The following is a 26,025-nucleotide window of genomic DNA, read 5'->3' on the forward strand; positions in this document are numbered from 1 at the left end:
TGATGCTTCATAGGACAATGCGATACAAACTAATAACAGCTGGCGTTAATCACGAGGGATGAAATGCAATGGCAAAGCGAAGTCACCGGAGAACAGTGTCTGTATCATTTTTAGATAGATAGATAGATAGATAGAGATAGATAGAGATAGAGAGATAGATAGATAGATACTTTATTCATCCCCGAAGGGAAATTCACATTTCCAGCAGCATCCCTTCGCTGAGAAAAATACAATAATAAAGCAAAAAGAATACAATATACAAATACCCAGTGTGACGTGCAAATACCCACCGTCGCGTGTTATATAGAATATCTAAATAGTGCTACACAGAATACATATTGCAATAAAATTCGGTAATATGCAATGTAGGTGGTGTGGTTTAATGTGGGCTTTTACTCTGCCGGGTAGATTTTTAAGCACTTTTTATGAAAATGGCAACAATTTCAAGCATCTACAAGCCCTTCGTCCACAATTCAAGCACTTTTCAAACCTTAAAGGCAAGACATTAGAATTCAAGTATTTTCAAGGATTTCGAGCACCCTTACAAACCCTACTAGCCAGCCTATCACCCAGTCTCCTGGATTGTGAAACCGACAGAAAACGGATCCAATCAGTGCTGTCCTAGATCAGTATATATGATGATTATGTAAGCAGCAGCTGTTGGGTGGGATGCTGCTTAAAAAAATGCTGAATACAGTATATAAATTGCAAGCATACAGTGCTGTGAAAAAATGTATTTGCCCCCTCTCTGATATTTGTGTTTTTTGTATATTTATCACTCACGAAGGTTATAGATAAGGGGTGTCAAACTCATTTAAGCTCGGGGGCCACACGATAGAGCAAACATTCTCTCGGGGGCCGGTTTAGTAGATTAGAGAGAAAAAAAAGAGAGAAAGAAATAAGAGAAAGATAGGGAGAGAAAGGTAGAGAGGGTGGGACAAAAAAGAGAGAGAGAAAGAGAGACAGAGAGAGGGAGAGAAACAAGAGATAAAAACAGAAATAGTGAGTGGGGGGGAAAGAAAGAGAAAGAATGAAGTCCAAAGAGAAATAGATAGGGAAGAAAAAGAGGAGAGGAGAGAAAGAGAGGAAGGGAAGACAGACGAGAGAGAGTAAAGGAAAAAATGAGAGAGCAAAAGATGGTAAAAAGACAGAGAGAAAGAGACAAAAATGTTCCAAAAACATGCATTTCAGGTGAATTGGCCGGTCCAAATTGTCCCTAGGTGTGAATGAGCGAATGAGTTGTCTGTCCCTGTGTGCCCTGCGATTGGCTGGCAACCAGTTCATGGTGTCCCCTGCCCGGAGATGGCTGGGATGGGCTCCAGCCCCCCCGCGACCCTAATGAGGATAAGTGGTACGGCTAATGAGAATGAGATGAGACAGAGAGAAAGAGAGATTAGATTAGATTAGAGCAGGGGTGAAAAATTCATTTTAACTCGGGGGCCACACGATAGAACAAACATTCTGTCGGGGGCCGGACTAGTAGATAATAGAGAAAGAAAAAGAGAGATAAAGAAATAAGAGAACGAGGGAGGGAAAAGGAGAGAGGGCGGGACAAAGAAAGAAAAAGAGAGAGAGGGAGAGCGTGTGAGAGTGAGAAACAAAAGATAAAAAGTCGTGAGAGAGGGGAAAAGAAAGGGAGAGGAAGAAAGAAATCCAAAGAGAAATAGAAAGACAGAAGGAGAGAAAACAGAAAAGAAAGCGCAAAGGGTATGAAGAGAGAGATGAGAAAAGGAAGAGAAAAAGAGACACAGAGAGTGAAAGAGACAGAGTGGGAGAAAAGGGGTGGAGAGAGAGAGAGAATGGGAGAAAAGGGGTGGAGAGAGAGAGAGAGTGGGAGAAAAAGGGTGGAGAGAGAGAGAGAGTGGGAGAAAAAGGGTGGAGAGAGAGAGTGGGAGAAAAGGGGTGGAGAGAGAGAGAGAGTGGGAGAAAAGGGGTGGAGAGAGAGAGAGAGTGGGAGAAAAGGGGCGGAGAGAGAGAAAGAGTGGGAGAAAAAAGGGGTGGAGAGAGAGAGAGTGGGAGAAAAGGGGTGGAGAGAGAGAGAGTGGGAGAAAAGGGGTGGAGAGAGAGAGAGAGTGGGAGAAAAGGGGTGGGGAGACAGAGACAGAGAGAGACAGAGACAGAGACAGAGACAGAGAGAGAGAGAGAGAGAGAGAAAAATAAACCCTGTTCAGGAAGGGGGTAACTAACTACCTTTTTACAGCAGTGTAGCTAGGAGGCAAGAGGAGCAGCAGTAGGGTTTAGAGTTGAAAGCTTCCCCTACCCAACCCTTTGGACATCCACACGCTTGCTGGATTTCTGCCCCTTAGCTGCCGCTCGAGCAGACAACCATAGAGGCACGAGCGTCGAGGCTTACATAACTCACCGCTGCGTGCGGAGTTTGCCCGCGTGCCGTTCGGCCAAGCAGGTTATGCAACAGGTGCACATGTGCATGCTGCTAGTCTCTCCTGAGCGCATAACGTTAGCACACACGGCTCATTAACACACCCACACGGCGGCCTTTTCTAAACATGTGCCCCGAAACCAGGGGTGTCAAACTCGTTTTGAATCGGGGGGCCACACGATAGAACAAACATTCTTTCGGGGGCCGGTAGATTAAAGAGAAAGAAAAAGAGAAAGAAATAAGGGAAAGAGAAAGGGAAAAGGAGAAAGGGCGGGTCAAAGAAAGAAAAAGAGAGAGAGGGAGAGAGCGTGAGAAACAAGAGATAAAAAAGAAGTCATGAGAAAGGGGAAAGAAAGGGAGAGGAAGAAAGAAATCCAAAGAGAAATAGAAAGACAGAATGAGAGAAAAGAGAAAAGAAAGCATGAAGGGTAGGAAGAGAGAAAGAGAAAAGGAAAAATGGAAGTTAGAGCAAAAGAAGTTAAAAAGACACAGAGAGAGAAAGAGACAAAGAGCAACAAAGGAAGAGAAAAAGAGAGACGCGAAGAGTGAAAGAGACAGAGACAGAAATAAGGGAAAGAGAAAGGGAAAAGGAGAAAGGCGGGTCAAAGAAAGAAAAAGAGAGAAAGGGAGAGAGCGTGAGAAACAAGAGATAAAAAAGAAGTCATGAGAAAGGGGAAAGAAAGGGAGAGGAAGAAAGAAATCCAAAGAGAAATAGAAAGACAGAATGAGAGAAAAGAGAAAAGAAAGCATGAAGGGTAGGAAGAGAGAAAGAGAAAAGGAAAAATGGAAGTTAGAGCAAAAGAAGTTAAAAAGACAGAGAGAGAAAGAGACAAAGAGCAACAATGGAAGAGAAAAAGAGAGACACAGAGAGTGCGACAAAGGGGGTGGAAAGAGGGAGAGAGAGAGAGAGAGAAAGAAATACAAGTACAGTGTCTTTGCTCGAGGCACCTTTCTTTGGCAACATCAAGTTGACACCTTTCAACCTGCAGCTTCTATTTTTGGTGTTTTTCGTCCCGTTTAAAAAATACACTTTGGATTACTTTGTATCCTATCGTTATGGGTTTTAACGCACAAAAATGCTTTTATTCGAGGAATCAACTCCTTGCCTTGAAGAATTCTCGTGCCTATCGTGGATGGAGAGCCAGAGCTAGCTAAGCGGCTAGCGGCGTTAAAAGTCTTCGGTACCGTCCGTAATCATGGTAAACGTAGACTCTCTACCAAATAAGACCGACAAACTAGCAGTGTCTGTGAAAAACATCAAAGCGGACAGGGAGTGCAGTTTGCTGTGTTTTACGGAAACGTGGTTAACGTCTAGCATCCCGGACGCTAACGTGTAGCCACCCGGAGCTACCCGGCTTCAGTGCTGTTAGACAGAGACACGAAAGCCTGCGGGATGCGGAGAGGAGGTGGACTCGCTAACACGAGGTGGTGTATCCCTGGGCACAAAGATTCTCATCTGCCGCAGGGACGTCAAACTTTTGGACTAGCCTGTGATGTCATCCACTCCGCCGTGGCTAAACTACAACAAAGCACCCCGAGGGCATCCTGTTAATCTATTAATAAACAACAAAAGAGACTGCTGGAAGTGTGAATTTCCCTACGGGGATGAATAAAGTATCTATTTATCCATCTATCTATCTATCTCATCATCAACATTGGCAAATAGCAAAACATGGGTCTCAGAGGTGATTCAAAGTACTCGCAGGTTTTAAAGATATGTTTTGGTGAGCAATTTAGGTCCTTAAAGGATTAATTCACCCTTAGATTTCTTACTACAATGATAAAATTCTTACCTGATGCAGGTAGACGATCCACTTCCATGCGAAAGTCATCTTTGAGGAAGAGGAAGCCGATAATGGAGAAGAAGTAGACAAGAAATATGGCCAGAACTGCGGTCAGGATAATCGAGCGTCCATTCCTTGTCACACTTTTTATGACATTGAGCAGCGTTTCTTCCCTGATTATCAAGTCAAAGAGCTGTGGCGAGAGGATTGTTACGGCGTCATTAACAATACATTTGTACAACAGGTTTTCCCCATCTTCTTCAGGTCTTACCAAAAAGCTGTAGAAGAACTCGTGCACAAAGAGCCCCAGAACACATATAATGGCATAGCCCATATGGTAGATGAAGAGCATGTCCATCACCACAGCCTTGTAACCTCGAGTGAACGTCCCTTGGTTTCCCACAAAGCTTACCAAAAAAACTAACTTATTGAACAACTGCAAGAGCAAACATGAACTCCATTCAGAACATAAAACAAGATATCCAGCTCCAGACTTCCTGTGCGGAGTTTGTATGTTTTCATCGTTCAGAGATCTTTAGGCACTTACATTGACGGTACCCAGTAGCAACAAGGCAGGGCCGAGGCCCATGGTGTAAATGGCCCGAAGGATGAGAAAGACCAGGAAGAAAAGGATCCCCCACGGTTTCGGTAGGACTGGAAGCAAAGCGATGGACGAAGACAATGCTGCCCATAGCAACACACAGTTGAAGTATGATAAGGTCCCTGTGGAGAGGTTGAGATGAGGAATGGTGACGATGGTGTCGGGCTTTACATGAAATAATTCCCGTAAATTCTGGACTATAAGCCGCTACTTTTTTCCCAAACGTTCAACCCTGCGGCTTATTCAGTGATGCGGCCAATTTATGTCATTTTTCTAACGGCCGCCAGCGGCGCTCGAGTCGAAGTCACATGACGCAGCTTACAAGCTAAATCGAGCAGTCCGATAACGAAGGAAACAGAGCTACTGCACGCAAAGTTTACCTAGCGAGCGTGTTGCTAGCGTGTTTTTGGATAAGGGAGCGTGGGACGGAGTCTACACGACAAAGCCTCTTTCCCTTACTAAAGGAGGACAATTTTGATGACATCCGTTATGGGGAGGAAGATGAGAATGATTTACCGTAATTTAACAGACACGACAACTGTATAGCGAGCGTGTTGTTAGTAGCGTTTTGCTACCCTTCACAGGCACGGTTTGGGATGAAAGTTATAATATTATTATTAAAGCTTTGAAAACTCTCTCAGTGTACCGTCTGTCTTTGTAAATATGTGTAACCATGTATAATATGTATTTGCAACTGTATATTTTTCTAATGTATTTATTTTGGACACTTATTCTGATAAGTCTTGCACTGACTAATTAAAAAGAAGGGGCGTAACAGACGCGGGTGATGATGGGAAGTGGGGACCGGTAAAGGTGAGTGTTTGTGGACACGGCAGACAATAGTGGATATATATTTTTCCCACCCTTACCTTTGGAAATATACACTTTTTTTCCTTAGATTACTTTTAACGAGACCTGGACGCTGCAGGTCTGCATCAAATCTTAACTACCGGTATCATTTTCCATTAATTTGCCGGCTGTGGTTTTTGAACTATGCACTTAATGTTCAAGAGCTTGCTATTTCCACTCCACGTATTGCAGTACCTCCGGGAACGGTGTATTTGCACTGATCGCTGCTTGGCTCTGTGGGTAGGACCTTGACTCAGCCTCTTGGCTAAGAGCAAATGTCTCGGCCCCTTGGCTTTGTAGCGTATTATGATTTGACCGATAACGGCTAATGGATAATTGATAAAGAATATAGAACAATAAACCTTACAAAATCCCCCCTCAATCAAAATCGCGGGACTCAATGTAGGGTTTGGGTTAATTTTGTAATCGTGTTGCATATTTTAATGTGGGCGCATGCGGCTTATATACAGGTGCGGCTTGTGTAAGTACAAAAGCGGTTATCCTCTTAAAATGCAGTGGGTGCGGCTTATAATCAGGTGCGCTCTATAGTCCGGAATTTACGGTAGTGAGAGCTAAATATTTTAACTTAGGACCCAACAAAAATCAAATTCAAACACAGAAATGATTGATGGGCTTACACATTTGTAAAGGAAACTTTTATATTGTATTCGTTTCCCTTTCAACATAATAAAGAAGAAATAAAACAACCTCTGTTTGATGATTATGAGACAGATTACCATTATGGAGTTTGAATTCATCCAATGGCTTTGATCCTGAACACATGACCAGAATTGACCCACATTTTGTTCATTAAAAAAATGACCAAGGTAGCCTATAACATCAGACATGAAAATAAAGCTTGTACACAAAAACGATGCATATTTCATGTTATCAAGAAATCAGATGACATAACTTTTTCTCACCTTCATCTCCATCATCCCCGAATGGGTAGAAGACGGCCACACATATGTTCAGTAGGCAGGCAAGGTAGAAGGAAATACTTCCCCAATGAGAAATATGGCGTGAGAACCAAAACAAAGCCTTATTTTCTACATAAAAGGAAGCACAGGTAAAAACAGAAAAACAGCATTAAGAATCGATTGAAATGAAATGAAATGATATGCATTTATATAGCGCTTTTCAAATAAAGACTTCCCAAAGCGCTTTACAATGTGCTCCACATTTCCCAATAGCGGCCTTGCAGCCATGTAAGGCGCTAACCTGCTTATTGGGGGTATTAGGGATTCAGTGTCTTACCCAAGGACACTTCGACATGTAACACGGAGGAGCCGGGATTCGAACTGCGATCTCTTGATCCCAAAGCGAGCGCTCTACGTTCCGAGCGACTGCCGCCCAATTCCTGTACTATCATTGCTTTTTTTGCTGGAGATGAATGCAAAGGCTTTTTATTGTTTTGTCTGAAATAGGAATTAATCTAGGAATATTTATACAAATACCAGGTATTGTCACACTTATGGATATCAGCCTTTATTTTCAGCAGCACGGCGGCGCAGTGGTTAGCGCATTTGCGGCACAGTTCATGTCTTGGGAACCTCCTGCGTGGGTTCAAATCCAGCTCCAGACTTCCTGTGCGGAGTTTGTATGTTCTCCCCGTGCTTGCGTGGGTTTCCTCCGGGCACTCCGGTTTCCTCCCACTTTTCAAAAACATGCATTTCAGGAGAATTGGCCGGTCCAAATTGTCCCTAGGTGTGAATGAGCGAGTGAGTTGTCTGTCCCTGTGTGCCCTGCGATTGGCTGGCAACCAGTTCAGGGTGTCCCCTGCCCGCTGATTGCTGGGATGGGCTCCAGCACCCCCGCGACCCTACTGAGGATAAGCGGTGTAGCTAATGAGATGAGAACAGCAAGTGCAGGACAAAGACTAGGAACCTTCCCGTGGTGTCCTGCGACCCCCGGGGGAGTCTTACGAATCCAACTCGATCCACTCAGACTCGCTCTCTCTTTCTTTCTTGGTCCTCTTTCCTTCTATGTCTCTCCTTTTCTCTCTTCCCCCTTTACACTCTTGTCTCTCATTTTCTCTATCCCTCCCTTTTCTACTCTCTCCCCACCTCTCTCAGTCTTTTTTCCCCCTTTTTGCGTTTTACTCTGTCTGTCTTTCTGTCTTTCTATCTGTCCCTCTCTTTCTCTCTCTTCTACTCTCCTCTCTCTGTTCTTCTTAGGGCGGGGGACTTCGAGAGCAACCCTGGCCCCCAGTCCGAATGCCAGTGGTGCTTTCGAACCATTCGCTGCGACCACACCCCAATCACCTGTACTACCTGCCCACGGGGCTTCCATAAATCATGCACCGGCCTGTCCGAGCGTACTAAGGACTTCAGAGGCTTTGTCTGCTTGGGTCGCACCCCGTCAGGCCTGGCGGCACAGGACAGTCGCAGCCCTCTCTCCTTCGGAGAACTACGGAGCCTCCCACGAGCGAGTCTAGCGCTACTAAGGATTACCTTAGGCGCCTTGAGTGACTCGACAACAACAACAACAACAGCAACAGCAAGTCAACACCTTAATGGCTCAGAAAATAAAGGATCTGGAGTGGCCAAGTCAAAGTCCAGATTTAAATCCAATGGAGATGCTGTGGTCTGACCTTAAACGGGCAGTTCATGCTAAATACAATTTCCGATATGGCAGATTTGGAACAATTTTTCAAAGTTTCAAAATTCCTCCGCATAGTTGTAAAAAACTCAAAACCAATTTTCGTAAACGTTTGATTTCTGTTCTCGCTGACAACTCGCTTTTAGGTTCAGGGGACAATTGCTTTTTCACATTGGGCCTGATAGGTTTTGATTTTATGCCTTAATAAATAAAATAGAAAATATTATTTACCAATTGCATCAAATACAGTGGAACCTCGGTTTTCGAACGCCTCCCAGTTCGAACGAATCGGAATTCGACCAAAAATTTCGAGAAATTCTTGCTTCGCTGTTCGGTCAAAAATTCGGAGTTCGAACGCCGGTAATGCCCGAGTGCGTACGCTAGAGTGCGATGCTGAGCGGCGTACGGGTGTAGAACGTGTGGATCGCCCCCACCCCTCGTGACCAACTGTTATCACGTGCGCACTTCCCTTTTTTTGCTTTCGCTTTTAATATCGGTGAACGGAGTGTTTTAGCCCCTAACTATGCCTCAGAAGAAGGTCGGTGCAAGCAGGACAGGTGAAAAAGGAAAAGTTGTTCATACAACTATTGCCTTTAAGAAAGACATAATAGCTAAATATGAAAGAGTTACCGATCTTGCTAGGGAATACAGCATGCGCCTTCTGCTGACCACCACAAAGGTATGAAATCCTGTTCATATTTCTTTTTTTTATCTTTTTTTTTTTTTACACGTTCGTGTTAGCGTAATCTTTCGTACGGAAGATTACGATAACACGAGCGTACGATTAGCCTGGGTTAACTTTATGATTCGAGGTAAACATTCAGGGTGTTGGAACTGAGCCCAAAATTCAGGGTGTTGGAACGGAGCCCCCTTTCCAATGAAGCGCTAGCCACTTGTGGTGCTAAATGACTTGTAAACGACCTGATTTTTTTTATTTTTACACGTTCATGTTAGCGTAATCTTTTGTACGGAAGATTACGCTAACGCGAACGTACGATTAGCCTGGGTTAGCTTCATGTTTACGTTAAACATTCATGGTAAACATTCAGGGTGTTGGAACGGATTAAAACGATTTACATTATTCCTAATGGGAAAATCGATTTCGGTGGTTGAACAAATCGGTTCTCGAACAGGGTTCTGGAACGGACTATGGTCGAGAACCGAGGTTCCGCTGTATTATTGTTATTTATTTTGTACAATTTAAAGCAAAGTGTTATGTTGGAATTCAGGTATCAGTGCCTGAAATAGGTACAATTCCAAAGTTGACTAGCGGTATTTTGGAATAGAATAGAATATACCTTTATTGTCATTGTTACAAAATGGGTTGAACATATTGTAACAACGAAATTGGACGTGGCACTCCAGGTTCGCATTTAACAGTGAGGATACAAGAAAATAAAGAAGATAAAGGAACAAAGAAAATAAGGTTATAATTTACACAATATATACACAAGAAATGTGGGCATGTAGGATGTTACATACAGTTTCATACAATTTTCTTTTGGTCCATGAAAAATTAACATAAATTGCTACAGTTTGTTGTGCCTTTTTGCTTTGTCTCCTAAAAGGGTTTTTCCCCCACAGCTTGGAAATGAAAAACCGTTCGCTTGTCCTATTCTTGCTTAGTACAGTAAACTGATTGAATTTTATTTGGGGGAAAATCAAATACTGGACTGAATTTGTATTTTGCCACCGACTAAAACTGCTGCAATTTTTGCAATCATAAAAAAGAAGGCCAATAAACAAACAGATGAACTGAAGACACACAAGAATGGTTTTTTATTCCACGTACATCTTTTAAATTTCACTGTTTATAAAACCTTTTTCATGGCCAAATTCAAGCACCTTTTAAGGACTTTCAAAGCCAAGATTTTAATTTCTCCAGTACCATTAAAAGAAGAAATTTAGAGTGAATCATGCATTTTGCAGATTCACAAATAGATCTGCGATTCATATACACGATTGTTCATGTGCATTTAAATTTTTTTAGATCTTGACTAAATCACAAATATATTTGTGGATCAGAACAATACGCATGTGAATATTTTGGTTCAAATGACTTACAATTTCAGTTACTGGAAATCCTTCCCATTATAATTTACCACTGGGAAACGCAACCTTAATTTTATTAATAGATGTCCAAAATGGCTATATAATTCTGACACTAATACACATTTCATAACCTGTTTAAGTGTAGCATTTACCTGTCCTCTTAGGACGCTAATAGGACAATGCTATACAAACTAATGCCAGCTGCTGTTAATCATGAGGGAAGAAAAAGAATGGCGGCGGCAGTAGCTCAGGAGGTAGAGCGCTCTTCTTGGGATCAAGGGATCCCAGTTCGAATCCCGGCTTGTCCGTGTTACATGTCGAAGTGTCCTTGGGTAAGACACTGAACCCCTAATACCCCCAATAAGCAGGTTAGCGTCTTACATGGCTGCAATACAAGGCCGCTATTGGGAAATGTGGAGCACATTGTAAAGCGCTTTGGGAAGTCATTGACTTGAAAAGCGCTATAGAAATGCAAAGCGAAGCCATCGGAGAACAGTGTCAGCGTCATTTTTAAGCAGACTTGTTAAAAAATTGCAACAATTTTAAGCATTTATGAGAACTTCACCCAATTACTTTTCAAACTTTGCAAGCATTCTCAAAGATTTAAGGCAACCCTGACCACATCATGCAAAGACTCACTTCGGATTTTCTTCTGCCAGCTCATTTCATTGTAGAGATTGTCAAACTGCTGGAAGAAGTCATTAACCTTGCTGCCCTGGTCATCTCGCTCAGTGGTGGTGAACACACGCATTTTCGATTCCTCGGTCAGGTACTCGCATATGTTGGGGACGGGAAAAACAATCTGCTCCATAGAACGGTCGTGACGCACAATCTAAGGAAGGCAATGACTTGAAATCACTTGGATATGGAGCATTTGGAGAATAAAACTGAATGCAAGTGTAACGGGTGTAATAATAACTTTCGTTTTATTGAAATTCCTGCTGAAATATGTTGTATAGTTTCTGCAATGATGAGTCCAACAGTGCCACCTGCTTGTATGTGTTAAGGTTTGGTTTGGCTTTAGACTTTGCGACAGGAAGGTGGGTTTTTTTGGCAGTCTACAACGAGCTGCCAACGGTAAGACACGATCTTTTGATGCTCCGCAAAAATAGTTAGTTTTAAACATTAAAACCACAGCTGACAAATCTCTCAACATGCACGGTAATGTGATTGATGTTTTCATGCTGTTTGGATTTATTTTCCTTTTGTTTCTGTCGCCTTTTATGTTAGTTTTGCCGGACGTTGCATATTGTGCTAAAATGCTCATTCCCCTTATAGAGATCAAAGCAAGCAGAGAAGCTTACCACGTGTTGTGTTGTGACTCATTCATTTGCAGGTAAATTGTACCCGTTTTTATACTTGCTATTATTTCTATTTTATCATATATATAAAAAGGATGGTGTTGGTTAAAATGCAGACTAAAGAAAAATATGTTGAATTCATTGTAAATGTTAAAAAGCCACTATACGATCTCTTGTTAAAATGGATGTAAACATATATTGTGATGGTTGATATTCTAAAATGTATTTTATGTGAACTGAAAAGAAAGCTGTTTGATATGTTTTTGGCAGTCTACAACGAGCTGCCAATGAGATCAAAGCCAGCAGAGAAGCTTACCACGTGTGGTGTTGTGACTCATTCATTTGCCTAACTGTAATAAAAACCTCATCATCCAGTCCAGCGTGAATGTGGACAGGTACACCGCGGTTACACAAGGACAACAAACTCTTACCTCAATCTGAGCTGTGTGGTTGGAATAGTAATGAAGGGCGTCATCTTTCTCATTGTCAGGGTCCAAGCTTGACCCAGATCCCAAACCTGATCCTGGTCTAAGACTCTGCTGGAGGATCTTATTGTGCCGAGCCAGCTGGGAGGAGGACATATAAATAATGGCAAGTTAAACAGAATCTGAAAGGATTGAAATTGAAGTGGATGATTATAGGAATAACTTTTGAACCGTCAATGGGACTGTGCATAGAATCTGTGACTGTGTTTGTCTTTAAATGAATTTGACACCAAATTCTATGAGTCAGTCGCGTCCAAGAATGTGACTATTTTATCCTTTCCTCCTTGAACAATCGCAGCCTTTATAATTGAGCCATTCTATCTATCTATCCCTCAAGAGGTGTGACCGACAGCAAGACAAACACATACAATAACAAAGAAAATAAAAGGGAAAAAATAGCAAAAAAAAACACCCACAAAATTTTTGGGACCATGGCCAACCCAATTGCCCAAACACCCAAACAAGTTAGGCACCTCGGCACCTAAATTGGCTCACTCGGGTCAGGGTGACACAACACTCTTTTGTTCAACAACAGGGACCGACAGCTTTCACTGGTTTACCCCTGCCGCATCATACGGGTGCCCAGCCCATCCTTAAGAACGCGTCCACAATCCCACTATCCTTTCACAACACCTCTCCACTCCTTCCTATCACCAACAAGAGCTCTCGCTTCCATTATATTTAGACCTCTTTCCTGCAGTGCACTCATCACACCATCCATCCACGTCAATCGCGGCCTTCCTCTTGGTCTCCTTCCATTGACTTCTGCTCTGTAGATCCTCTTCAACATTCGCTCCTCATCCATCCTCTCCATGTGTCCAAACCAACCGAGTACTCTCTTATCAACACGCTTGCTCAGTTCCACGACTACTCCAGTTCTGTCTCTCACAATTTCATTTCTCAATTTATCCAATCTTGTCACTCCTAACATAGTTCTCAAACACTTCATCTCAAAAACATTTAATTTCCTTCTTAAATCTGCGTTCAGGCTCCAAGTCTCTGCACCATACAACACAGTCGGCACAATCACACTCTCATACAGTTCCCTCTTAACATCCATACTCGTACTCTTGTTGCTCATCACTCTCTTCAGAGCACCCAAAACCTTGCTTCCTTGATTCACTCTGTGCAATACCTCGCATTCCATTCCACCAACTGCAGCCACATCACAACCCAAGTACCTAAAGTTTTCAACTTCTTTTCAACCAGTTCTCCTGTACAAATGAGTCACAACATTAGCTTCTCTGCTGGCTTTGATCTCTTTGGCAGCTCGCTCTGTAGACTAAATTGAGCCATGAGGAGGAATATTTTTATGATTCTCAGCTTGTTGCAATATAATAAATGTACTGTTTTAAGACAGGCATCCTGTTCAGTGTTGTTGAGCCAAGAAGGGAAAACGTTATCGTATAAGAGCTGACTACAGGATGAATATGGACTACAACTTGTTTCAGTTTTAGATTTAGCCAATCTCCAGACACATATACACAGGGATTGAAATTCATACGAGCGCAGATTAAGAACTGGGCCTTAATAGATGGCAGATGAGTGACCAGAAACTACCCAGATTAAATAGTTATAAAATATTTTATTAATAATACTTCAATCATTAGTTTTGATGAAATAATTCAATAATAGTTTTATTAAAAAATACTTTTACTGATTTAGTAGAAAAACCTTTAGGTTAAAAACTTCAAATGAACCATATATATACTTTTTTTGCACGTAAAAAGTTTATTTTGTTTTTAATATTGAATACTTGCAAAGGAGATTGCATGGGATGTCAGTTTAATATTTTGCCTATTATTGTACACCGTTTTTCGGTTTATAACGATTATGAACTTTTTACATCATTGTCACTAGTGGCCATAATGATGCCGTTCTTTGAAATTCTAAACACTTTAGGGTGGATCTGCTTTGGTAATATAGAAGATTTAATAATAGGGCTCAGGGGAGGGCTTTCAGAACAGGTTGGTATTTCTTATCCAGACAACATGAATTTACTCCAACAGAGTTTCTAGTCTTGCATTCCTTTAGAGCAGGGGTCGGGAACCTATGGCTCGCGAGCCATATATGGCTCTTTCTATGAGTATCTGTGGCTCTGAGACCAATTTGATTGCGTGCAAAATTTCTCCATCTTGTTCTAAACCGGAGTTGTCTATCCTATTCAGATACACGTAAAGCCAAACCAAAGCTAAAGTCCACGGTTACACTTCGCAGTATATATAGGGCACGTTTTTCACTACAATTTACAGTCAAGGTGTCACACAAAAAAAGGGGGAAAAAACTCGTTTTGGCTGTACAACGCTAAAGAATCCTTTATTTAAAAGTTCACTATATAATCTGTGTTCAGTGTTCAGATACTTTATGATGAATCCACAGAACTGTAAATACGCCAAAACACCGGAAGAGAACTTAGTCATTTGATTGGGTGAGTGGGAGGGATGGGTGGAGCTATGCAAAAAGTACAAGCATTCCCTCCCATCTCTCGCCAAAGGTAAGCACATCAGGCTCCCTATTCTCAGAATGTTGTGACGTTTTTACAAAATAAATGCTTGCATCTGGTTTTGAAACCAATATGTATGATAAAAAAGGGTCAAAAGGAGTTTAACCGATCTTGAGTCATTGCAAGAAAGAGACAAGTTTAAAGTGGTATGTTTGTTGATTTTGGGACAGGGGCTCTGGCATTATTCTCTTTTCATAATTTTTGTCAAAAATAAATGTGCTGAAGATTAAGCTTTTGTCTGGGGCGCGAGTTTAGCAATTTAGTAAATTTGTCTCATAATATATGGTGTGGCTCTTTCTCAAAATAAAATTAATATTTTTTGCTTTTATGGCTCTTTGAGTCAAAAAGGTTCCCGACCCCTGCTTTAGAGAATAATAAGCCTACCCCTTCTTGAGAAACACTACCCTAAAACAATAGCAGACAAAGACCACATAGGTTGGTATTTCTTAACTGAGGTTTGGACTCTTCCCTGTTCTCTTGGCAAGTTTAAAAACCATTGATGTCTCCTCTCCTTTTTTGGGTGTCTACTAATCTATAAATGTACCAATATAAGACACCATAAAGGTCATAGAGAATATAATTCCCCCAAAATAACTTCATAAATAAAATATCTAAATATGACTAGCATTCCAGATAGTAGTAGTAAATAAATGTTAAGTTTATTTATAGTCTCACATTCCCTTAAAGAACCCTATTCCTAACCTGTCTTGAGAAATACTAACCTAAAACAATAGCAGACAAAAAACAAATTTATATAAACAATCCACAAAATAGCATACATGAGTACAAATAATCATCGTCACACTCAAATCTCCCCCAAATTAGACCAATGGTGAACAGGTAGCTCACAAAATTATAGGCACACTCCAGCAAATGATGCAGCACTGAGGTCAGCAGAAATATCAGGCATGTTTACAAACCTGATGGGCTAGTATAAATATGTTGTGCCCAACATCTAATGGCTTGATGTGCTCTAGAGCACTGTCCTCATCCTCTTCGCTTTCCAAAGCTTGGGCGTAAGCCTCTTTCATGACATCCACCTCAAGAACAACAATTAGATTAGATTTGGAAAAAATATATACACAAATATATAATACGTACAGTGGAACATCGGTTCTTGACCATAATCCGTTCAGAACCCTCTTCGAAAAATGATTTGTTCGATCACCGAAATCATTTTTCCCATTAAAAATAATGTAAATCGTTTTAATCCGTTCCAACACCCTGAATGTTTACCTCGAATGTTTAACGTAAACATGAAGCTAACCCAGGCTAATCGTACGTTCGCGTTATCGTAATCTTCCGATGAAAAATGACGCTAACATGAACGTGTAAAAATAAAAAAATCAGGTCATTTACTACCCGGGTCTCCACAACAAGTGGTGGGCGGTTCATTGGAAAGGGGGCTCTGTTCCAACACCCTCAATGTTGGGCTCCATTCCAACACCCCGAATGTTTACCATGAATGTTTAACGTAACTTTTAACTTAAAGCTAACCCAGGCTAATCGTACGTTCGCGTTATCGTATTATTCCTTCGAAAGATTACGCTAACATGAATGTTTAAAAATTTTAAAAAAGAATAAAGAAAAGAATTATGAATAGGATTTCTTACCCTTGTGGTGGTCAGCAGAATCAGACACTCGCACACCTTCATATTATGCTATTATTTCTTTCTTAAATGCAATAGTTGTACGCACTACTTTTCTTTTTTCACCTGTAGCAACTTTGCTGCTTGCACTGACTTTCTTCGGAGGCATAATTAGGGGCTAAAACACTTCGTACACCTATATTAAAAGCGAAAGCAAAACGAAGCACGTCCGCACGCGATAACAGTCGGTCACGAAAAGAGTGATCTACACCCGTACGCCGCTCAGCATCGCAGCCTAGCGTACGCACTCACGCATTACCGGCGTTCGAACTCCGATTTTTTTGACCGAACAGCGAAGCAAGAATTTCTCGAAATTTTTGGGTCGGACTCCGATTTGTTCGAACGGAGAGGCGTTCGAAAACCCAGGTTCCACTGTATTTGTTTTATAACTCACAAGCTCAGTGGGTCTCATTTTGAAAAGAATTTTTTCCGCGTTCTCGCTGTCATGACGGCTCTCCATGATCGCCAACAAGAGCTTGGATGCATTATTCTTTGAAATTACATTGAAATCAGTGTTAATCACTGTGCAATCAATTTGATCACTCGTGATCCAACCTCACCTTGAGTTCCAGGACCAGGTCTAGCCGGTTCTTCCCCAGGGGGTTGATTGGGTTTACAATAAGAGCGATGATGATGTCGATACCGTTAGACTCATGCCTGGCTATACATGTCTGGAAATGGAAAAGGGACAAGATGGAGATCAGTTCCTATCAAAAAATGTTTTGGATCGAATTTGAAATATCCGGTTAGAAATAAAAATGAGAAAGATTTGTACGATTAAGAGTATGCAATTTGTAAACTTTCAGACTTTAATAGCAAGTCTTAATAAGCCTGTTTCAATGGAGCGTAGCAGCATCTCCATGTCTCAGTGACTCAAAACAGATGAAAAGGATGAAGAGCTATTACTCTGCTTTATTTTCTCATCATCAGCTGCACCGCTTATCCTCAGTAAGGTCGCGGGGATGCTGGAGCCCATCCCAGCAATCATTGGGCAGTGGGCAGGGGAAACCCTGGACTGGTTGACAGCCAATCGCAGGGCACACGGGGACAGACAACTCACTCGCTCAGTCACACCTAGGGACAATTTGAACCGGCCAATTCACCTGAAATGCATGTTTTTGGAATGTGGGAGGAAACCGGAGTGCCCGGAGGAAACCCACGCAAGCACGGGGAGAACATACAAACTCCGCAAAGTAAGGCCGGGAGCTGGATTTGAACCCACTCAGGAGGTTCCCACGACTACTTTATTTTTTTAAACAAAATCCTGAGTTCTTTGAAGTTACTTTAAAATGATACAAAATAAAGAAAAAAATTGTTCCATTTGCATTTGCAAATAATTATTTGAGTCTTTGAATGTAATATAAGTATAATTTTCAGAATATTCTGTTGGTAAAATTGTCGCGACTGAATCATGATACTGGTAGCTGGGAGAGGAGAACGGAGCTTGGATCAGGGATCGAAACAGGAAACAGAATCAGGATACGGGTAGCTGGGACAGGAGAACATAGCTTGGATCGGGGATCGATACAGGAAACAGAATCGGGATACGGGTAGCTGGGACAGGAGAACGGAGCTTGGATCAGGGATCGAAACAGGAAACAGAAAGAGGATACGGGGAGCTGGGACAGGAGAACGGAGCTTGGATCAGGGATCGAAACAGGAAACAGAAAGAGGATACAGGTAGCTGGGAGAGGAGAACAGAGCTTGGATTGGGGAACGATACAGGAAAGAATCAGGATAAGGGGAGCTGGGACAGGAGAACGGAGCTTGGATCGGGGATTGATACAGGAAATTGAATCAGGCTACAGGATACAGGACAGGTCGGAAACAAAACGGGAGCCAGAGTCAAAAAATGCATGCCTTGCAAGTGCGGAGGTTCGCTGACGGACTGAGAAGGAGTGAATCAGAGCACCGAGTTTAAATAGGAGGGGAACCAATCATGAAACGCACATCATGACAAAAATGCCGCAAATGGCTGTAGTGTGGAGATGTCTACTTTACCTAGGGTAAAAACCAAGAACCCAATTTGGGTCTAAAATGGATCTATCCACTGCTTAGGGTAATTTGACTTAACCTCCTGGATTATTTCGCACCAAAAAAAAACTAGTTGGTTTACCTAAAACAATTGATCAATTACCCTAAATTGTTGCATTTTGTTTATCATCAAGAAAAATAAATAATTTTGTTTAAAATATATATCATTTTTTAAAAGAATTCTCCCAAAACAAGGTAATTAGTAGCGAATTAATTTTGTTTAAAATAAAGACAGACAATAACTGAAAAATATATATCGTGTGACTCTTTTGGGATTTGTTTTTGCTGGTAATCACACTACTTTTCATTGCACTATTGTTACGATGCACAATTGTATTATAGTACCTCTAAGCACTAGGCAGTTAGTGTTTTGCCCATTTATCCTTGTGTCAATTATCCTATTTTTCCATTAGAAGTTTTTATAACACATTTACATTAAGTTCTATGTGTAATTTCGTTGCATTCAATGTTTCCCTACGTTGCTCTCATTGAAAATTGAGACAATTTAGTTTATAACAATACTTCATTTAAAGTCAAGTCACCAGACTATTGCAAACTAGAGACTATTATTACACCATCCCCTGATCCAAAACCCACAAGAGGGCAAGGGAAAAGTCAAAAACCTCAAAAAAGGAATAGGAAACCGCTAAAAACAAAGATTGAGTGTAAAAACCTCAAAACCACTCGTTTAAAACAAATGACCATATAAGACTGCTTATTCCTTCCCCAAAATAATAAATATGATTAAAATAACTCAAATTATTGTGTGATTTAGTTACAAAACATACCAGAATGTTACAGTAACTCAAATTGATCCAAAGAGTTAATATAAAACAATTATATTAATGTCATCTTTACTCATCTTTAAAAAGCAGAAATCATTCCAGTAACCTACCTGGTTTTCACAGCAGACTAGTGACTATTATTACACCATCCCCTGATCCAAAACCCACAAGAGGGCAAGGGAAAAGTCAAAAACCTCAAAAAAGGAATAGGAAAACGCTAAAAACAAAGCGTAAAAACTTAAAACTACTCATTTAAAAAAAAAGACCAAATAAGACTGATTATTCCTTCCCCAAAATAATAAATATGATTAAAATAACTCAAATTATTGTGTGATTTAGTTAAAAAACATACCAGAATGTTACAGTAACTCACATTGATCCAAAGTGTGGATTACGACTGTAGGAGAAAATGCAGGTTCGATATCTTTTAAGTCTTCTTACGTGATTTAATCAAGTACACCGAGGCCTTGTCATGAGGGGGAGCTCTTTATTTCGTCATCCCAAAGAACTCAGAGAACTCCAGACATAACAATGCTTTTATAGCTTCAATTTGAGTACAACCCAAGAGGCGGCGGAGATCTGACGTCTCAACAAGGAAGATGTTGTCGTACCCTTATTAGGACATGTTGTTCGCCTCAGTTTGCTCAGAGGGACCTTGCAAGTCTCATGCCCTTTTAGGGAAACTCAACTGTCTTGCCAAGGACCATCTCGAAATGATGTCAACATTCCCTCACAACTGTAAGCAAGTCTTTCTACATTTCTAAATGCATGCAACTCTATTCTACAAATGCAAGTCTATTTTCCACAACACGACTTATTAAAACAACTATGTTTATGTCATCTTTACTCATCTTTAAAAAGCAGAAATCATTCCAGTAACCTACCTGGTTTTCATGGCAGGGGCCCTGGCAGTATTCGGTGATGGTTTCCAAGGTCTGCCGAACCAGATAAACGTTGCTCTCGTTGATGTAAAGGCCCAATAGCCCGAGGCCTCCAGTGGTGCTCCCACAAATGCAGTCAAGGAACTGCAGTGTCTCACACACCAGGTTGTAGTTGGTCTTGTTATTCTGGGAGCGCAAAAAGTTCTACCCACCAAAGAGACAGAGAATAAACACCACTGAAATTCACAAAAGCAGCTTATTTTGCAACAAGGCACCTGCAGATCGCAATTATGGTTCTCGCAAAGAAGCTGAAGGAAGCGTAAGATGGGTTTCATAATAGCGATGGCTTGGCTCATTCGAGGCTCCTCCAAGGCCTCTTCACCAGATGTTGCCTCACTGTTCTGGCACAAGGCTTCAAGATCCGGATCCAGCTCTTTTCGGAAAGCAGAGAAAGCCTTAGAGGTCACAGACGAAGCCTCTTTAAGCTGCCCTCGCATGTCTTCCCTCATATGAAGTCTGGAGTCTTTCCCTTACAGCATAGATGAAAACGTAAGACAACACGTTTCAAATGGAGGGCAGGAGGTATCGTACAAAAATGCATTTGTTGATTTCATAGGAGAGCATAAAAATCAGTCCATTATCTCCACTACTTATCCTCAACAGGGGAGCAGGGGTTCGGGAGCTCATCACATCCATCTTCGGGCAATGGGTAGAGGACACCCTGAACTGGTTGCCAGCCAGTAGCAGGACACACAGAGACATAGAACTCACTCAGGGAGAACATGCACACTCTGGAAATGAAGGCTGGCACCCATGACCTTAGAAACCGATAATCTGCCGCACTGCCCGAGAGCATAAACACTCATAAGCAATGTTCGCTGTAATTTTCCACGGGTCTGAGCGTTCACACAAAGTCGGTGAGCCACGCTTGAAACAACAGTGAGCCACCATAATCCCAAGTGTGGCAACTGAGTCATTATCAAACATGTCCAAAACTTGACATCACGGTACATTTTCCGGCAATGCAAAAAATTCTTTTCACTTTTGAATGAATTGACTAATGTAATATTGCAAAGGTTGTACGGACTACAAACGTCATTTGTTTTTACAACAATTCTTTCACAAGATTTCCATTTCATTTTTTTTCCTGATATATTTTGTCGCATAATACTAACATTTTGGGGGGCTTATTTAGTCGGTTGCACGATACACAACTGTATTTAATCACGTTTTTTAGTGGAAGTACAATGTTGGCAACTAGATTGACTTGGTATAATTAGAAATTATTTGAATGCAACACAAACTTTTTCTTCTTTTTCCCTGTTTTTTTCTTTTTTTTAATTCCTTTAAAAAAATCTCATGGCGTTTATTTTTACCGAGCTGTTACTTTTTTCTTTTTGTTTTCTATCTACCTTTTTTCCTTTGTTTCTTTCTTTTCTTTTTTTCTGGCTTTTTTTCTGAAATTTTCCTTCTTTTTCTCTTCCTTTTGTTCCTTTTTTTCTCCACTTTTCACTACTTTTTCATTTTGGTATTTTTTTTTCTTTTTTGTTCTATTTCTCCTTCCTTTAAGTCATTTTGTGCATAATTTTACATAATATTTGGCCATGTAGGGATGAAAGAAGCAAAAATAACCTGAAGAGCCGTTTGGGACCCGTAAGAGCCGGTTCCTTTTAGTGAGCCGAGCCGAAGAAGCCGGTTCTCGACCCACTCTACTAACTTTACTCGTTCTACTTTGACTGGACTTCAAAATACCGCATTTAGGACACAACGTCAGGGGAACCCGTGTATTTTTACCTTCATGCACTGTGACTTCGACTTAATTCGTTTCTTAATTAACAATTTCGAGCCCTGATTTTTGTGCGCTGGCTAGATTTTCTTGTGCCCTGAGAATGAGCGAGCAGTGCGCAATTGCGCACGCGCGCAGCTTAGAGGGAACACTGCTCATAAGTAAATACAACTTGTAAATTTTAGAAGTGAACAAAAGAGCTAATATCCAAGTGAGGAATGGAACATGAAAATACGCAGTCTCAATACAATGGCCTTTTGATGAGATGGAGATGTTGAGGAAGTCTCGTGGCCTGCGACATGTGACAGCGTGGACTGAGAATAACATTCGAAAGAAGCCGGCATAGCGACAATGGACTCGCTCCGCAAAATGGTAAATGGTCGGGGTGGCAGTGGCTCAGGAGGTAGAGCGCTCGTCTTGGGATCAAGAGATCGCAGTTCGAATCCCAGCTCCTCCGTGTTACATGTCAAAGTCTCTTTGGGTAAGACACTGAACCCCTAATGCCCCCAATAAGCAGGTTAGCGCCTTACATAGCTGCACGGCCGCTATTGAGAAATGTGAAGCACATTGTAAAGCGCTTTGGGAAGTCTTGACTTGAAAAGCACTATATAAATGCTGATCATTTCATTTCATTTCATGTCTCCATTTCTAGACCTCCCAAAACGCTCTAGCGGCTATTACAAATTGAGCTTTAGGAACACACAAACCGTTTTTTTGTTGTTGTTTTTTTTAGCATGAATAGCTCATCCATGATCCCCTTTTTATTTTCGTATGCAGAAGTACTTCCTCTTACGAGCGTAATTATTCGTTCCAGGATCGTAGCTCGAATTGCTCGTGTAACGAGCGAATTTCCCCGATATGAAATCATTAAAAACTAAATGGTACACTACCGTCCTCCAAAAGCATGCTAAACAGCGATAAAACACATCTTTCTGATCACCAAACACCAGGGTTGGGTAGGGTTACTTTAACTTGATTACTTTCAATTACTTTTGGATTACTCCAATACCAAATATGCTAATCTCGAGGGGTCTCTAGAGAGGAATGATCAAAAATAACAAAAAAACTTGTACAGTGGAACCTCGGTTTTCGAACGCCTCTCAGTTTGAACAAATCGGAGTCTGACCCAAAATTTCGAGAAGTTCTTGCTTCGCTGTTCGGTCAAAAAAAATCGGAGTTCGAACGCCGGTAATGCGTGAGTGCGTACGCTAGGGTGCGATGCTGAGTGGCGTACGGGTGTTTTAGCCCCTTATTATGCCTCCGAAGAAAGTCAGTGCAAGCAGCAAAGTTGCTACAGGTGAAAAAAGAAAAGTAGTGCGTACAACTATTGCATTTAAGAAAGAAATAATAGCCAAATATGAAGGTGTGCGAGCACCTTCTGCTGATCACCACAGAGGTAAGAAATCCTATTCATAAGATTACGATAATGCGAACGTACGATTAGCCTGGGTTAGCTTTAAGTTTACGTTAAACATTCAGGGTGTTGGAACGGAGCCCAACATTGAGGGTGTTTGAATGGAGCCCCCTTTCCAATGAACCGCTCACCACTTGTTGTGGAGACCCGGGTGCTAAATGACTTGTAAACGACCTGATTTTTTTATTTTTACACTTTCATGTTAGCGGAATCTTTCGTACGGAAGATTACGATAATGCGAACGTACGATTAGCCTGGGTTAGCTTTAAGTTTACGTTAAACATTCAAGGTAAACATTCAGGGTGTTGGAACGGATTAAAACGATTTACATTATTTTTAATGGGAAAAATGATTTCGGTGATCGAACAAATCGGTTTTCGAACAGGGTTCTGGAACAGATTATGGTGGAGAACCGAGGTTACACTGTATACCAAAATACTCATGTGTAGATGTGGTTATACAAAGAGGTACCACTGCATACAAAAAGTTTGTGACATAACACATGAGTTTGTTGCTGTATACGAGTAAAGTTACTTAGTAATATTTCAGTGTTTGTACCTTTTCTGAATCCAACGCTCCCAAAGTCGTCATCATCCCTTTTCCTGCTGCTGAGCTCAAACATGTTGACAGATACGGTGGCACGGATTTCCTGCTGGGCCAAACGCATGCGGTCGTAGAAAACCTTAAAGAATTTCTCCGATGTCTTCTGCTTGTAAAGTTGGTTATAGAAGGAGTCCTACGACGAGCAGAAAAATTCTGATTGCTGCTCACATTGACTGCAAAGAGAATTGCTACGGCATGAACCTGTATTTGTGTATTTCCGCCTTGCAGGAGGGCGATGCCCAATAAGACACTCTCTTCAAACACTTGGTCATTCTTAGTGTTAACAATGAGGTCAATGACCAGTTCAGACGCCCCGACGATGTCCAGCTGACATTGGATCTCCATTATACTGGTGCAGGGCTTGTCAAAGTCTGCTGTGAGGGAAACTCCTGCAAAAAAAAAAACAAAATTTTAAAATTCAAGTGTTCAATGGAAACAGCGGTTGGAGGCAAGTGATATTAAAACTTGGGCATTCACAATGATCACCAATTTAAAACGTTTTTTTCAGCACACCTCCAAATGTTGGCTTGGAGAAACAAGCTTGTGAGCCGTTTCCACTCCCGATCTCTGGCTTGGAACTAAGTCTTTGATTTCCAAAGTAGCGAGTGAGGAGAATCTCTCGCAACTCTTTTCCCTGAAAGGAACAAAGAATGTCAAAGTGCTATATGTGCTATATGTGCATCTCACCTACCGTTATTACTGTACTAAAGTAGTGCTCAACCAATTCTCCTGTACAAATCCACGTTTTTTTTCACTACACTCCCGTTTACGAACTGGACCACACGTACAGGTATCACAATCACATGGATACATGCTTGCGGCTCGTTGTCCAGCTAATCTTCTATTTATTGCCGTTCTCTTGTCTTTTTTGCTTTCACTTTTGGACACATGTGTGGCCAAAAACACTTACAGTAGGGACGAACTTATTCGGTTGGGTGGGCGTCTAAATTTCGACTTTTCGGGCACTTTTTATAACGCCTATGATATACCGAGCGAACTTCAAAGAGACCCGGCATCCTTGTGGACAGCTATTCCTCTTAATAAACGACGGCGGCGGCCCCGTAAAGAAAGAAAACAGAAACGTGGTTGCCGTGCAGGTAGATGTGTGAAGCGTGTGAAGTCCAAGCAGCAAGATGGACGCGAGGATGGACGCGAGGATGTAACTAATTCCACCATTCATTCCTCGCCGGACAACCGACGCTTTAAACTCAGCGCTCACCAACGGCCACAACGCCGGGAGCTTTTGAAGATCTCGACAAAGACTACAAAGAGTTCAGCTAAGTCAAATGATTCAGCAAAGCTGAAATTTGGTCTGTTAAATATTAGATCGCTTGCTCCAAAAGCTTTACTTGTTGATAACATTATTCGTGATTATAAACTTAACTGTATGGGTCTTTGTGAAACGTGGTTACGCCCGGATGAGCACTTAGCGCTAAATTATGCCTCTCCCCCAGACTACGAGAGTAGTCATATAGCACGCACGCTGAAAAGGGGTGGTGGTGTTGCGCTAATCTCTGAAAAATCGCTCAAATTTAATACACGTACCTCTAATAATTACAAAACGTCTGAGGCTCTTGTGATGCGGTCCCCTCAATTGTCAATTGATGTAATAACTATCTATCGTGCACCTGGGCCATACACAACTTTCTTAGACGAATTTGCTGAACTTTTGTCTGAACTAGTAACCTATGCAGACAAAATTATGATTATGGGAGACTTTAACATTCATATGAACTCCCCACACAGTTCACTTACTATTGCGTTTAGTTCTCTAATTGATGCATTTGGTTTTACTCAACTGGTTGACTTGCCAACCCATAAAAATGGGAACACGCTAGACTTGATTCTGACTCGAGGAGTTTTAACCTCAAACATTATGGTGCTACCGTGTACTACTGTTATCTCTGATCATTATTTAGTGACATTTGAGGTGCTAACTAAATGTAGAGTTAATAAAGCTGAGGGATTTAGCGGACGCAATATAAGCACTGGCACAGTTTCTGAGCTCTTGGAACTCCTTCCTGGAGCAGTTGCGTCCTTTCCTAAATACAATGGCTCGATTGACTCACTCATGAATGAGTTCAATACCACCCTGACTAGTGTGCTGGATTCAATAGCGCCCATAAAACTAAAATCACGTCCTAAAAGACGCACACCTTGGTTTACTGATGAAACTAGAACCCTTAAAAAAGAATGCAGGAAATGGGAGAGAAAATGGCGCGCTACCAAGCTTGAGGTTTTCCATCAAACCTGGTGTGACAGCTTGTTAAAGTATAAAGCGGCCCTTGCCTCTGCAAAATCGGCCTACCTTTCGAAG

The 26,025-nt window shown here is 41.5% G+C and overlaps 1 protein-coding gene across 3 annotated transcripts in view; it reads right to left on the reverse strand.

Annotated features, from left to right (window-relative positions):
• The window catches only part of itpr2 (inositol 1,4,5-trisphosphate receptor, type 2), a 167,134-nt gene that overhangs the window by 27,857 nt on the left and 113,252 nt on the right, over positions 1-26,025 (reverse strand). Inside the window, exons 38-52 of one of the 3 annotated variants that reach the window (XM_088339631.1) lie at positions 24,222-24,342; positions 23,910-24,097; positions 23,664-23,841; positions 20,181-20,338; positions 19,909-20,109; positions 16,766-16,876; positions 16,600-16,695; positions 15,477-15,596; positions 12,000-12,134; positions 10,907-11,099; positions 6,538-6,663; positions 6,352-6,387; positions 4,712-4,887; positions 4,436-4,600; positions 4,174-4,357 (exon numbers count right to left, since the gene is read on the reverse strand). In XM_088339631.1, the coding sequence (XP_088195757.1) occupies positions 4,174-4,357; positions 4,436-4,600; positions 4,712-4,887; positions 6,352-6,387; positions 6,538-6,663; positions 10,907-11,099; positions 12,000-12,134; positions 15,477-15,596; positions 16,600-16,695; positions 16,766-16,876; positions 19,909-20,109; positions 20,181-20,338; positions 23,664-23,841; positions 23,910-24,097; positions 24,222-24,342 (2,188 nt within the window). Of the gene's footprint in view, positions 1-4,173; positions 4,358-4,435; positions 4,601-4,711; positions 4,888-6,351; positions 6,388-6,537; positions 6,664-10,906; positions 11,100-11,999; positions 12,135-15,476; positions 15,597-16,599; positions 16,696-16,765; positions 16,877-19,908; positions 20,110-20,180; positions 20,435-23,663; positions 23,842-23,909; positions 24,098-24,221; positions 24,343-26,025 lie in introns of all 3 variants that reach the window. The other 2 variants (XM_088339629.1, XM_088339630.1) reach the window with 2 other exon arrangements.

Source organism: Urocampus carinirostris, chromosome 7 (assembly GCF_059441175.1).
Source record: "Urocampus carinirostris isolate Australia breed hairy pipefish chromosome 7, RoL_Ucar_1.0, whole genome shotgun sequence".
NCBI lineage: Eukaryota > Metazoa > Chordata > Actinopteri > Syngnathiformes > Syngnathidae > Urocampus > Urocampus carinirostris.